Below are 13,058 nucleotides of genomic sequence, written 5' to 3'. Positions count from 1 at the left end.
TTCTTCAATTTAAATGTGTTACTACATGTTTCTTCGACCCCATCTCTACTCATGTATGCGCATCACCTACGTGAAAAATAGCATGAGTTTAGGATGACGTGTCAGTGCAGCTACCACTCCAGATATGCATGGCCTCCTATTGTGCATGCGATAACACATCGAAATTCTGCATATATATATACTGTCCTCCTCTCCTCTCGTGTGATGCCACAATGTACATCCGACATCAATGAAGCAATGCGAGCAACATTTACGTCGATTCAGATGTCAATCATAAAATCAAGCAACCACATTATTAAAACCAATTCTATTCGCCTTCAATGTCACTCAATACAACTATAGTACAGGTCAACAACCGAATTGAAGACACACGCCGCCCATCAAGCTAAGCTTTATCTGAAAAGTTCGTTGAACTTTGTCTAGACTAAGCTATGGGACAGGCAACTGCTATAGCTGTGTGTGTTCTCTGGAACAGTTTTGACTTCACGAGTAGAGCTGCTCCGTTCTCGAGCAATTCCTGATCGAACAATCGCACATTTTGAACCACATATCTGCAGTCGAAGAGAGACGAGAAACAGGCGTCTACCTTCGCCGTTGGCCCCCTCTCAACCAGCGTGCTCCATCAGGCGCACAACAAACCTGTGGGGTGGAGCTCCTCGTCGACGGTTCTACGAGCAACAGACACGCGTGGAGATCCAGGTCCCTCAGCTGTTTGCTGAATGGGAGCTCGGACCCCTCAAGAGTCAGCACGGACATATGCGGATGACATTCACGAAAGGTGCAGAATACTTCCGTCACCGCTGCAATTCGCTGGTATCTCCTAGTCCTAAGTCCTAACACCCAACCGGCCAAACCTAGTAAGCTCCAACTCTAATATATGTGGCCATCGATCTGGAAAGGTCTTGTTTTTTTGTTTATAGCATAGTTACTGCTGGAGTTTCTTTCTTTCCCAGCAAGCCAAACCTAATAAGCTCCAACTCTAATATAGGCGGCCATCGATCTGGAAAGGAGCTCAGGACCATCCCCTATTTTGTTTTTTTTATAGCACAGTTGCTGCTGGAGTTTCTTTCTTTCTTGTTGTTTGTGTTGTTCTTCTTGTTCTCGTAGTCATGTCAAACCTGGAAAGGCTTCGGTCGTGTGGGGGTTTGGAGTTGTTTGTATTTCTTTTAAAATTCTTCTTCTAATAAAAATTATTGCAAATCCCTTGCCGGCTTGCCGTTCGCTTAAAAAAAAAGCTCCAACTCTGAAGTTCCATAGTCCCAGCCTAAAAGTATGCTGCTTGGTTTGGTGACAATGTGATGACTCTGTCTGAGCGGTGCGGATGTGTATAATCAGTGTTACCTCTCCTATATATATAGCCGGTGGTCTTGTTGTTCCCTCGTGCTGTCAAATAAGGAAAAAATTCATTTCACTGCCCTGAAAATTCACATTATCCGTTTGACTTTCTAAATAAAATTTTAGCTCAATTTTAGCTCAAAATTTAGGAGATGATAAAGAACATCTGTCATGTGTTTGAAAAATTATTTTTTGAAAAATAGGGCATGTCATTATTTGTTAGTAAAGTAATCGAGACAAACTTTTGTTCGGGAGCTAAGTGGACAAGTGAATTGTTCGGGCCACCGGCCCGAGCTCCACCATGCTCTCCGTCGTGCAGCGCAGTGATTAACGGATCTAACTACGATCAATCCAAAAATCGTCTGAGCAAAGATCTAGAAGGTGTTTGGATCCAAGGACTAAACTTTAGCCCACTTATTTATATACCAAATAGTAGGATTAAATATGAGCTAATTGTTGATCTAGTTACACATATGATGGCTAATTAGTTATTAGAATCCATTAACCCTTGATTAGCTCTCATTAGCTCACGTTTAGCCCCATTAGCACATCTAGAGCTAAACTTCAGCACCCCTATTTTAGCACATCCAAACAACCACCCCCAGTGTGCATCAGTGCTTAGTGCTTAAATTCGGCTCAAACAAGACCTGAAGGAGTACAATTTCATTCACTGCAGGGCCCATGCTCACTACCGGAATCAGGCCCTTTGCCGAGTGTCCAGGACACTCGGCAAAGATACAATAACTCTCGGCAAAAGGTTTGCCGAGCGTAACACTCGGCAAAGAGCACAGGCCAGCGACTGTATCGGCAAATAGGTCTTTGCCGAGCGTCTTTTTTCGGGCACTCGGCAAACCATTTACCGAGCGTCAGGGGCGGCACATATGTGTGGTATCTGGTCCTTAGGGATAGCGAGGCTTCGCTTCAAGCTGGCGATGTGAGCCTCCACAGTGAGAAGCTCTTCGTTGCACTGCGCCATACAGGCTTCAAACATCTGCTCGTAGGCCTCCTCCAGACTCATTTTGGTACGGTTCTTGCAGTCGAGGAGCTCTGGATTTACCACCTCAAATGATAGTTCAAAATAACCGGGCTATAGCCTCCGCTATCTCCCGCTATAACTGATTGAGAAGGGTGCCGCTATTTGCTTTCATGTGCAATTTAGCCGCTACAGCTCCATTTAGCTAGCTATTAGCTGTTTTAGAAGACCAAATGCTAAATTGCTCAGCCCGCTATTTTGTATATTGCCTCAAATCCATGCAATCCAGCACAGGTGATGTTCTTGATTTTGGCTGCATTCACGAGCGAGGTCTGCTCGTCTGCTTGGAATGCAAGCTCATTGATACTCCGGCCTTGCCTGGTATCCTTGGCCTCCTCACCTGGTATCCTCGGCCTCGAGGAGGCTCGAGAAAGTCAGGATTGGCCGAACCATCGCTACGACTGTGGATATGCGGGTCGCGGTGGATGGGCACACCCACGATCTCATCGACGCCATCGACCCCAAAACTTCCAGGGCAACTGTGCCATTTGCTGATGCCTCCTAACCCCCAACCGTCAATCCCAAGCTCGGTGACCACGGGATGCATGGTGCATCTCAACTGCGCTGCGCGGATGTGTGCCACTGTTATCTCCCAGTCGGTCTCCCATATATGTGTCATTGGCCGCCTCCGCTTCCTCTAGCAAATACTACTTGTATTTATGCAACACCGTCCTACCTGCTGGCATGGCATGTGAACCCAAACTTGGTGCTGCAGTAAGGTCAGCAACAACCCAAGTAACTACACCCACCGAATTAAACCCCGTCCAGACCACAGTGGCTGCATATACATATGGTATCCTCTCGAATGCTCTGCTCTCATGAGAATGAGATTCCTGATGGAACAATCCGAAAGTTGAAAGCAAAAGCAGCTCAACAAAACACTTGCAATGCTTTTTTACTTTTCCATTCTTTCAAACTTGACAATAAAATCTAATTGTAACTGGAGTACAATCCTAACCGAGTTTGCACATTGCAGGACCAGATAAAATACCAGGAAGCGAAGGGAGGGTGGCACCAACCCCATCCTCCAACAACGGACTACAACCATGTCACAAACATACGCAGAACCTAGTCCGATAACAAAGCACAGCTTCCTGCACCTTACAAATCAAGTCCGACCAAAACAAGAACTAGTGTATGCAGATCGTAGAGGGCTACCAGCCTTGTGAAAAGAATAGGCTTTGTATGAATAGCTTCACAACCGGGAAGCGGACTCTTTCAAGTATAAGATAAAAAACAGAACAAATCCATGTCATGTTTTCCATGCAGCAATTGACCTGCAGCGCGACATTAACAAAATTCAGTAAGGGCAACGCATAGGAGGATAAAAGTTGCACAAGTTTGGTTCTATTGATTAAATACAGTAACTTTATGAACAGAAATTGCAGTCATGATAACCTGACTACTTTGGATGCAGAGAAGTAACTCAAAGCAATATTAAAAATATCGTCATGATTGATGAAGATAGAAATTTAAAGCATCTCCAAAGGACTGATATATCATCTGTCTTGAATTGCAAAGATCATGGGTTCATGGCACAAACAATGACTTGTAGTCTGTTACTAAAGCCGTACAAAATTCTAGAAAAAGGAACAGCAAACTGGCGTAAAGCTCCACAAACCCACAACCTTTCAAGGCAATCTGTGCTGCTTCAAATAAACAATGCTTGAATTTGGCAATCTGTGCTGCTTCAAATAAATGGTGCTTGAATTTACTTTTAAGGCCACCTTAAAAAGAATTTATCGACAGAGCTTACACCAGTGGAAAAATTACTAGCCCTGGTTAAAGTCCCTCAAACAGATCGTGAAAAACTATACTACTGGTATTTTGCCCCACAAAATTATTCTACACAGCAGCAACCCTGTCCATCTGAACACTTTATGGATTGGCGATATTGTATTGCAGCATGTTGGCCTAAACATATTCTGGCTAAAGGAACCCATGGACACCAATGAATTTTTGTATCCCGGGGTTTGAGCATCCCCACCAGCGAATTTATCATGTCGAACCGTGTCAAAAATTCATCAAAAATTTTGTATGCAGCGCAAAATTAACTATAGCTTCCATAATTCAGTTTCGAATTCGTCCTAAGATGTCAAGAAACAAATAGACAAGAAGTCAATCTGGAACTGATCACCATGTGCTGACAGCAAAACTTGTGCCTTTTCAATCTAACCAAAGATGAATTTGATATCGAATTTTGCAGGTTTAATTTAACTTTGTGTATACTGCACACATGATTTTTCTGATAACTTTTTCGAAACATTGCAGCATGTTGGGTAAACATTATTTTGGCTAAAGAGGATGCCAGAACCCCAGGACACCAATGAATTTTTGTTCAGTGAATGCACAGTCAGAAAGCAATGAAGTTCATGTATCGAAACTGGAAACACAACTGAGGCTTGTCTGGGAACTCAAGAACCCTAGTGCTTTAATATGTTAAGAAAATCTCTTGTTGGAGAACACAACAACCTTGTGCCACCACACTCAGACCACTACTACAACTATCTTGAAAGCAAAGTACATAAACTGCCCTCTCGAAACCCCATGGCACGAAAAAGATCCGTAGTCCAAAACAATTAAAGACAGTAAGTGCAAGGATGCAGGTAAAGGAAAAGAACAATGAATATCAAGTGCATATGAAATAGATCTAATCTATTAAAAGATAAACATACAGTTATTATACTCACCAAAAAGAGAAAATTGGCACTGATAAAAAAGCCATGAAATTCAATATGCTGTAGAGCAACTCCATGAGCACTATATATGTTCCAGCGCAGTATGCAATTGTGGAACTCTCCTCCTAAATAATGGCTCAAGGCGGAAGGATGGAACACCACGCAGCCACCGTTTAATGTCATACATTTCATTCCAGGCTTGCACAATTTCCTCAATCTTGAAGACCAAACCTACAGAGCAAATTGGACAATCTCAGAAACAAGCTCCCAAGTCTCAACTGTTTTTGCACGTTCAAGGATGACTTTGAATAATAAGAGTAGGATTTAGAAGCATTCAGCATTTGCTGATGATAGCCTCACAGTTCTAGTCTCACAAATGCAAATTTTGGTCTCAACCACTAACGTTAATGATTTGCTAGATAATAATGTTTTAAACAATGTTTTCAAGAAACAATCTAAAGGCACAGAAAATAAGTTCAAAGTGATCTAGGCATAATGGATCTGCTACACAATAATATTTTAAACATTGATAACAGGTGAACTCCCAAAAGTCAAGGTCCTATAATCAATTTAACAAACTCAGTGTGACTAATATAAAGGCTTCACAGAGCAAATGGCAATCAGCACAATTTAACGAACACTTTGCATAATGCCTGTATAATTCTTGTATTATCCAGCAAAATCAACAGTGAGGCAAAAAAATAGTCCAAAAACAGGTAAATTTCTGTTACCATCTTGGGCAGTTTCATTGGCGCAGTGGTTTTTCACCAGCACAGCAATATCTGTAGCTGAAGCTCCCCCTAATTTAAACTTTTCAATAGCTGCCATCAGACAATCTTCCCACGTTGGAAGACCTAATTTAAATTCCACAACTGAACGCTCATAGAGGAGCATACCCCATAAAATGTTTATCTGAGACCTCAAACTGGAAGCCTGTTCAGCCGCGTCATCAGTGGATACGTCCTTGATGTACTCCTCCAAGCCCATCTTCTCTAGCACAACATTCTCCTGGCTAGGTTTAGATCGATTCTTCAGACGCTGTTCTTCCATTTCCTCCCACATTTCTATACCCTTCTCAATGTTATCCTCAGCTTTATTGAAGAGCTCCAAGATTTCAGTTGAACATGTTTCCATATCCACGTTACTACCAACTGCATAGTACCACGACAGTTTCGCTTGCTCAAACTGCTGATGCGCAAGTGCAAGGAAACCCTCGAAAAAGTCCGGCTTGGCCTTCACAGCTTCTTCATATGTCTTTCCAGCCTTATTGTACTCTTCCCTTGCCCATTCATATGCCTCCTTCACTTGCCCAAGCACCAATTCTCTTGGGGCATCTCCTGATAATAACAACCTTTTCCTCGCCCGGGACATTTGAACATTACCCAAGTGGAAAAATGCAAGCGCTGCCATCTCTTGAAAGTTTCGCTCGGCAAGTTGAAACACCTCCTGGGCTTCCTCAGTAGTAATAGTGTCCTCGATTGCCTCTGTGTAGAGCTTCATACTAACCTCATGGAGGTCCAGATACTCATCAGAGCTAACCCCAACATGGTTCTTGAAAAGCCGAGCGAATTGCACAATCCAATCATCAATGCAAGTCACCGTGCTCCTATCCTCATCCTGCCTATTGCTTCTGATACTTCCATTTTCTGAAGCGCTGTTCACATTTCTCTCCAATGCCCCACTATTGGAATCATCAATATAAGGTTCATGCTCCGGGTTGGCCTCAGTGACATACAACCGAAGTGAGCTCCCAGGCTCAGCCAACTGCTCAGCCCATTTCAGTTCATCCTGGTTGGTGATTGTCACAAGATCACCCTCCTTGTCCTTGTACTTGACAAGAACAGCCTTCAGCCCTGGAAACTTGCTCCGGACAGCCTCGCGCAGCTGTGCCATGCTGCAGCTGACCGGCACCTGAGCCCACCTTATGTCCTCCCCAAATACAAGTTTCACCTGCCTCGGTGGCTCCTCCACCTCCTCCTCCTTGACAGCTTCCGCTATCTTCTGCTCCTCGACCTCCTCCACAGCCGCCGCTGCGGCCTTGGCAGCGGCCTTCCGTCCTCCCCTCTTCTTGCGCGGTTTCTGCTTGGGTGCGGCGGCCACCACCTCCTCCGGCGTGGGCATGACCTCCTTGTCGTCCAACACAATCCCCTTCTCCTCCATGGCCTTCTTGATCCTGTCGGCCACATCCAGCGCGGTGAGGTTGTTGGGCTCCAGGGCGAGCACCTTGTTGACGTCCCTGCAGGCGAGGTCGAGCCTGCCCAGCGCCTCGAAGCAGCGCGCCCGCTTGAGAAGCGCCTTGGTGTACTTGGGGGAGGCCTCGAGCGCGACGTTGCACTCGTTGATGGCGCGGTAGTAGTCGGGCGGGCTCATCTGCATGTAGCAGGCGGCGATGTTGCTGTGGAGGTAGGCGACGTCGGGGTGCGCCCGGGGCAGCAGCTTGATGGCCTTGTCGTAGTTGAGCAGCGCGCGGTCGTAGTCCCGGCGCTGGAAGAGCTTGTTGCCCTCCTCCTTGTGCTCCTGCGCCATGTCCGTGAAGATGGTCTCGTCGCCGTCGAGGACCTTGGAGCCGGACCGCTCGAGCGACGCCGGCTTGCCCCCGTGCTCGCCGGACTTGCCGCCGCCGCCGCCGGAGGCTCTCTTCTTCTTCAGAGACGGCTTGCCCATCTCGCTTTCTCCTCCGGCAACGAATCTACAACAAAAAGGAGGCTCCTTTCCCCCCCTCTTGAAATCACCGCACGCCGCCTCGAATCCTCAAGAAAGCTCCCGAATTCGACGGAACCAAGGTGGAATTCGACAGAAATCCCGCCTCTCTCCCGGCAAACCCTCCCAGACGGAGCAACTCAAAGCGAGAATTCGAGGCCGCCGCCGGTCTCAAAACCCAAGAAGAGCCAACCAAATCCCCAACAAGGGTGGACGAAGAGGGGAAAGAGGAGGAAACCCAACTACCCAAGTCAAAGCTGGCAAAGGACAGACCGGAAGCCAACGAAGACGCGGTCGGAATCTCCCTCTCTGTCGCGGTGGGAATGGGCGAATTGTTCGGATGCGTGGAACGGAATAAACGAACAAACTGCGAGGTTGCGAGCGCGCTTAAGCAAAGAACGGCGAGACGGCAACACCCCGTCGCTGGGCTTAAGCTTCCGGCCTACTCCTGGCTGATCCTTTTCTTTTCAGCGGCGTGGTCGCGTGGAGCAGGTGCTAATGCTAAAGAAAAGAGAAAAAAGGAACGGTCGGGCAGTGCGGCACTGCCGCTAATCTTTTTCGGTTAGCGTGTGTGGTTGGCTTGCGGGAGCTGCAGGGCGAACGGCTGCGGGTGTACGGGACCTGGTCGGCGTCGGCGGGCGCGTGTGGTGACAGCGAGGACGCGGGCGCCGCCAGCCGGCCGATGCGCTGGGCGTTGCGGTGCGTGTGGTGGTGGGGAAGCAACGATGGAGGGCGGTGGTTGGCGCCGGAAGCCGATTGCGACATCGCCCAAACCCAAACGGGGTCTTCCCGCGCCATCACCTGTGATTCGGTGAAAGCTAATCGCGCGCTAAGCCGCCGCCGCCCCGGACGGATTAGGTTAGGGTTTCCCGCCTCGGTTGCTTCGCGTTCACTCTCCTCCTTTCCACCGGGCCGGGCCGCCAAAGTTGGATGAAAGCTCGGCATCGTCGGCGGCGGCGGCGGCGGCGCGCGGCGCGCTTCGGCCTGCCTGACTCGTGTAACGAATGGGCCGGGCTAGGCCCATATTGGCCCACTTGCGCCGTGACGCGAGTAGTGTGCTGTCCTGTGTGACTGCGCCCCTCTCCGTGACGTGCCGCAACCAATCGGTGCGCGCCATGTCAGGCTCGCCGCTCTCACCGACGTGTGGGTCCCGCCTCGTCACGAGACTCTCTCCCATAAACTGCGAAAAGAAGAGAGGAGAGAGATTGGAAGCTGCAGTGAAGTCGCCGGCGCCGCCGCGACAGGAGGAGGAGAAGCAGCGGGGTCCGGCGATCTCGACGGCGGCGCTGCGGTGAGGGAGGAAGCGGAGGCGCGGCAGGATGCACTCGTTCGGGCACCGCGCGAACGCGGTGGCGACGTTCGCGGTCACCATACTGGCCGCGATGTGCTTCGCCGCCTCCTTCTCCGACAACTTCAACACCCCCGCCCCCACCGCCTCCGTCAAGGTAGAGACGCAGCATCCCTCGATTTCGTCCCACCCGCCTTGTGCGCGCGGGGGGTCTCCGCCTCCGTGCCGAGGCTTGATTTGTGGTTACGAGCGTGTGCTGCTCGATCTGCCCTGCAGACTCTAGCCGATTAGCTCGTCCGCCGGCCGCCCTCGCGCGAATTAATTTGTTGTGCTGACGCGCCGCCGTTCGTTTCAACTGCGCAGATCTTGAACATAAACTGGTTCCAGAAGGAGGCAAACGGCAACGACGAGGTAACAGATCTCCGCACCCTTTTGTGTTGTGCAAATTGACCGAAACCAGCAAGAGATTGCTTATACCACGAATTTGTTACAACTGGTGTCTTTGTTGTTTTTCAGGTTAGCATGACACTGAACATCTCGGCGGACCTTTCGTCTCTGTTCACGTGGAACACAAAACAGGTAATGTGTATTTGGGGTTCTTCATTTCCTTTCCCCTCAGTGTTCACTGTTTCCGTGCAATTTTTAAATTTCAGTCTATTAGAAAGTATTGTATCAGCTTGTACAAGGTCTAGGATTTACTGGAAACTGAAAAGTAACGGGAATACAAATCCTCAAGCACAGGAAGTACTTGTCTCTTTAGTGTCCAAGATCAAGTGAGAATCTGTACCTCTGAATTTTGGGGTAATTGTAATTTATATTAGTTTTCTGTTCTCATGCAATGATACTGTGGAAAATATAATGGAAATTTGCCATCATAAATTCCATTATAGTATACTTATGTGTTGTTGAAGTAGAAACTTGATCTTAATCCTGTCCAAATAGAACTTAACAATGCTCTCCTGCTTCTGTTGCTTAACTTCACTTTCGTTGGATGATTGTAGGTGTTTGTCTTTGTGGCGGCTGAGTATGAAACTCCACAAAATGCTTTGAATCAAGTAAGTCCCGACGATGGTTATACTGAGTTGATACCCATTCCTGTGGGGCATTACTGGTGTTCATACTAATATTAGTTACTTTTAGTCTGCAATAAGTGCCCACAAAGGGATGAGTTTTCTGCTGGGGACAGTAGTGCAATTTCATGCAGTTGCCATTTGCTTCTGGATTGCAGTAATGATGTTATATATAACTTTCTTCTTAGTCTATTTGTCAACTTTTCGCCAGTATATGTAAATCTAGATGAACTTGAAGTTTATGTTACGACTTACGAGGTAAATTAGGACTGTTAGGTTAATCAGTGCATGTCCTTCTAAAGCCAGCTGAGCTAAACATGGTCGAAAGAAACATCAGTAATTGGTAAAATTCCTAGCTTGATGGCAGTTGGCCCAAATTACCGTTTTACTTCCAGATCGATAATGTACTTGATCTAAGCTTGGTCATTTGCATGATTAATGCTGTTTCCCCAAACTTTCGGTGAGAGGAGTGAGCCTAGACTCTATGTTTCTGTTATATAATCTTACGACTTAATGGAGACTACCAGCATGATGTTCATTCCTACCCAATTGAATCATTTTATTGCCTTGCTGATATTCTATTATATTCCAGATTTTTCCTCTTATATACAGTACTGTAACTGATTTTATTTGGTTTATGCCACAGGTTTCCCTTTGGGATGGAATTATACCTGCAAAAGAGCATGCCAAGTTTCTGATCCATACTACAAACAAGTACAGATTTATTGACCAGGCAAGCACATTTCTTAGATTGAATGCCGATTTAATGTAATTATGAAATTTTATCACTGTGACTGGGTGATGCATTTTGGTATGATTATTCTGAAATTTGAAACGATAAAGATCTTTTTTCCTTTTCTTCATATGGTATTTGAGAATTGATATAATACACTACACATATAATCTGCCCTGATTCCTGAACCATGCATTTACATGGCTATATTTTTTTCAGTAGAAATTATGAATCTAAGTAAATTTTAGTAGCACATTAGTTGGTCCTGAACAAACTCCCATTTCCATCTGATCATCTTTTGGTCTTGACATTAACTTTGGATAGCTAGTACAGATTGACCCTACTGGTGTACTGCACATGTACATCCAATCTTTTGGTTGATATCAATTTCCTTAGTTTTTGGATAGCTGTATTACGTTCAATGTTCCGTTCATTACTTCAATGTGTCCATGCTGTACATCGCATATTTTGTATTGCAGCACACGATCCTACAGAGATTGCATTGAATGTATGATTAATGCCCTCTCTTTTTTATTTCATTACAGGGAAGCAATCTGAAGGGCAAGGAATTCAACCTGACAATGCACTGGCACATTATGCCAAAGACTGGCAAGATGTTTGCAGATAAGATTGTTATGACAGGTTATCGGCTCCCGGAGCAGTACAGATAGTCTGATAGATCCTGAACAGCAAGAGCAGAGACCTGCAAGAAGTTTTAGCAGCAGTGGCATAGCTGACACCGAGCCTTTTGTTCTAATCTAAGCCGAAACATGTAATCTTATGAGCTTGTACTTTAGCTGAAACCAGGCGAAACAAAGTTGTACTTTTGCCGAGATATGTATTTTCCAACTTTGCTTCGTCTATCGAAAGTTGATCCCGAACTTGTTGAAAGCTATGCGTTCCATTTGAACTCTGATTCTTGTTTGTAGTCTATTTCGGTGAATGCCGATGTTGCATTGTCAAGTTGTTACAGGGAAAAGACATGGTCCGTCAGTAATGTGAAGATCATTCTCTCCTTCCGGTCACGCCGCGGATGGTGACTGGAAGAGGCAACTCCGTGGGAGCAGTGCTCTACCTCTACTCCACGGCCGGCGCTGCCGCGTCGCCGCGCCATGTATGCAGGTTCAGAACGTCCTGGTGTTCCGGTGATCTGAATATTAAGACATCTAGGGATGGATTCTCACAGGTTGTATCAGCCCGGGATCTTTTTCACACCCGATCGTGCAAATCGATGCTGCATGTATGCTGCAAATATGTTGGAGAAAATTGTATATTTGGGACTCCAGATATCGCACCTTGCAGTTTTACTATTCCTAACATGACTGAGTGGGGATAAAGAGGGGTAATATGGTCAATTCATCTGCAAATATATAGAGGAAATACACATAATGGTATGAAAATCAAGTAGCACGTTGTTGGAGTGCTATTTTTACGAAGTCGATATTAGAAATGGTAAAACTGCGAAACACGATATTTGGAGCCTCCGAATGCAATTTTCTCGGTACGAAGAGAGCATGCAGTGGTGTACTGCCTCTCTCAGTCGCTCTTGACCGTCCCCACAGTATCTCTACACCTACCAGCTTCCGCTCACCATTTTCACCCTGGCAAGTGGCAACTGGCGAGGCGCGTCCCCTTGGTAGCTTCGTCTCTTGCCACGGCGAAGACCGCTGTTGCGAACACATCTTGAAATTAGCCACGGCCAGACTCATTACCCAACCCTAAATTTCATGCAGCCACGACCGAGGGTCATGTGTGCCGAAATTCAGTTGCCGCCCAGGCGGAAGCGCGCCGCCGCCATCACCGTCATCCAACGATCCCTCCGAAATTGGCCATATCCGAGCGATAGATCACCCAATTTTACCTCCGTGTCCTTCACCGCCGTTCGCCCATCTCCGTCTACCGGCCATCCTCCTCTTCAATCTGTCGCAGAACATCAGTTTCAAAACGAGAGACCTATTTACAAATATTCAGGGTGCTATATGTAAATATTTCATGTAGGACCATAGATCGGATCGCATTAATAATCATGATCCAAATTAGGGGTGTATTTGTAAATAGAAAGGGGTCCAAATGCAAATCAGGGTCTTCATTGGAGAACGATACCGGCGGGCGGCGGCGCTACGCCCCGAGACCTCGCTTCTCCGCCTCCCCCTTTCTCTCCGGTCACGATCTCACTGCGGCAGATCTCGTCACCCTGAGCCAGCTCCGACTCCTCGCTGGT

At 46.8% G+C, this 13,058-nt stretch overlaps 3 protein-coding genes across 4 annotated transcripts; 1 reads left to right on the top strand and 2 right to left on the bottom strand.

The window, feature by feature from the left end:
- Positions 1-1,791: 1,791 nt before the first annotated feature.
- LOC112881191 lies at positions 1,792-3,392 on the bottom strand. The gene is made up of 5 exons (XM_025945878.1): positions 3,360-3,392; positions 3,045-3,201; positions 2,578-2,732; positions 2,220-2,395; positions 1,792-2,019 (listed from the first exon to the last, which is right to left on the bottom strand). Exons 1-5 carry the CDS (start codon positions 3,390-3,392, stop codon positions 1,947-1,949), a joined length of 594 nt encoding a protein of 197 aa, XP_025801663.1. The 3' UTR covers positions 1,792-1,946.
- LOC112880283 (protein PHOX1-like) lies at positions 3,239-8,259 on the bottom strand. Its single transcript, XM_025944829.1, has 3 exons — positions 5,778-8,259; positions 5,059-5,277; positions 3,239-3,645 (listed from the first exon to the last, which is right to left on the bottom strand). Exons 1-2 carry the CDS (start codon positions 7,708-7,710, stop codon positions 5,129-5,131), a joined length of 2,082 nt encoding a protein of 693 aa, XP_025800614.1. The 5' UTR covers positions 7,711-8,259; the 3' UTR covers positions 3,239-3,645; positions 5,059-5,128.
- Positions 8,260-8,902: 643 nt separating this feature from the next.
- LOC112879423 (signal peptidase complex subunit 3B-like) lies at positions 8,903-11,750 on the top strand. Of its 2 annotated transcripts, XM_025943668.1 has the most exons (6): positions 8,924-9,191; positions 9,398-9,445; positions 9,551-9,613; positions 10,036-10,089; positions 10,751-10,837; positions 11,383-11,750. In XM_025943668.1, the coding sequence occupies exons 1-6, from the start codon at positions 9,066-9,068 to the stop codon at positions 11,506-11,508; spliced, it is 504 nt and encodes a 167-aa protein (XP_025799453.1). In that variant the 5' UTR covers positions 8,924-9,065; the 3' UTR covers positions 11,509-11,750. The 2 variants fall into 2 exon arrangements, with proteins under 2 accessions (XP_025799452.1, XP_025799453.1); XM_025943667.1 differs by lacking the exons at positions 10,751-10,837; positions 11,383-11,750 and adding an exon at positions 10,206-10,708 and having other exon boundaries at positions 8,903-9,191; positions 10,036-10,148.
- Positions 11,751-13,058: the final 1,308 nt, after the last annotated feature.

This window comes from Panicum hallii, chromosome 2, assembly GCF_002211085.1.
Source record: "Panicum hallii strain FIL2 chromosome 2, PHallii_v3.1, whole genome shotgun sequence".
NCBI classification, from domain to species: domain Eukaryota; kingdom Viridiplantae; phylum Streptophyta; class Magnoliopsida; order Poales; family Poaceae; genus Panicum; species Panicum hallii.
The sequence above is the reverse complement of the archived record's forward strand: the minus strand, read 5'-3'. Positions and strand labels throughout refer to the sequence as shown.

Coding starts and splice junctions, on each gene's coding strand:
- LOC112881191 (XM_025945878.1), bottom strand. CDS start 3,392: ATGGGGTTGGTGCCACCCTCCCTTCGCTTCCTG. Junction 3,202..3,359: donor CACCCTCCCTTCGCTTCCTG/GTATTTTATCTG, acceptor TTGTTCCATCAG/GAATCTCATTCTCATGAGAG. Junction 2,733..3,044: donor TTCACATGCCATGCCAGCAG/GTAGGACGGTGT, acceptor GACTTTCTCGAG/CCTCCTCGAGGCCGAGGATA.
- LOC112880283 (XM_025944829.1), bottom strand. CDS start 7,710: ATGGGCAAGCCGTCTCTGAAGAAGAAGAGAGCCTCCGGCGGCGGCGGC. Junction 5,278..5,777: donor CAATGAAACTGCCCAAGATG/GTAACAGAAATT, acceptor TTTGCTCTGTAG/GTTTGGTCTTCAAGATTGAG.
- LOC112879423 (XM_025943667.1), top strand. CDS start 9,066: ATGCACTCGTTCGGGCACCGCGCGAACGCGGTGGCGACGTTCGCGGTC. Junction 9,192..9,397: donor CCCCCACCGCCTCCGTCAAG/GTAGAGACGCAG, acceptor TCAACTGCGCAG/ATCTTGAACATAAACTGGTT. Junction 9,614..10,035: donor TCACGTGGAACACAAAACAG/GTAATGTGTATT, acceptor GGATGATTGTAG/GTGTTTGTCTTTGTGGCGGC.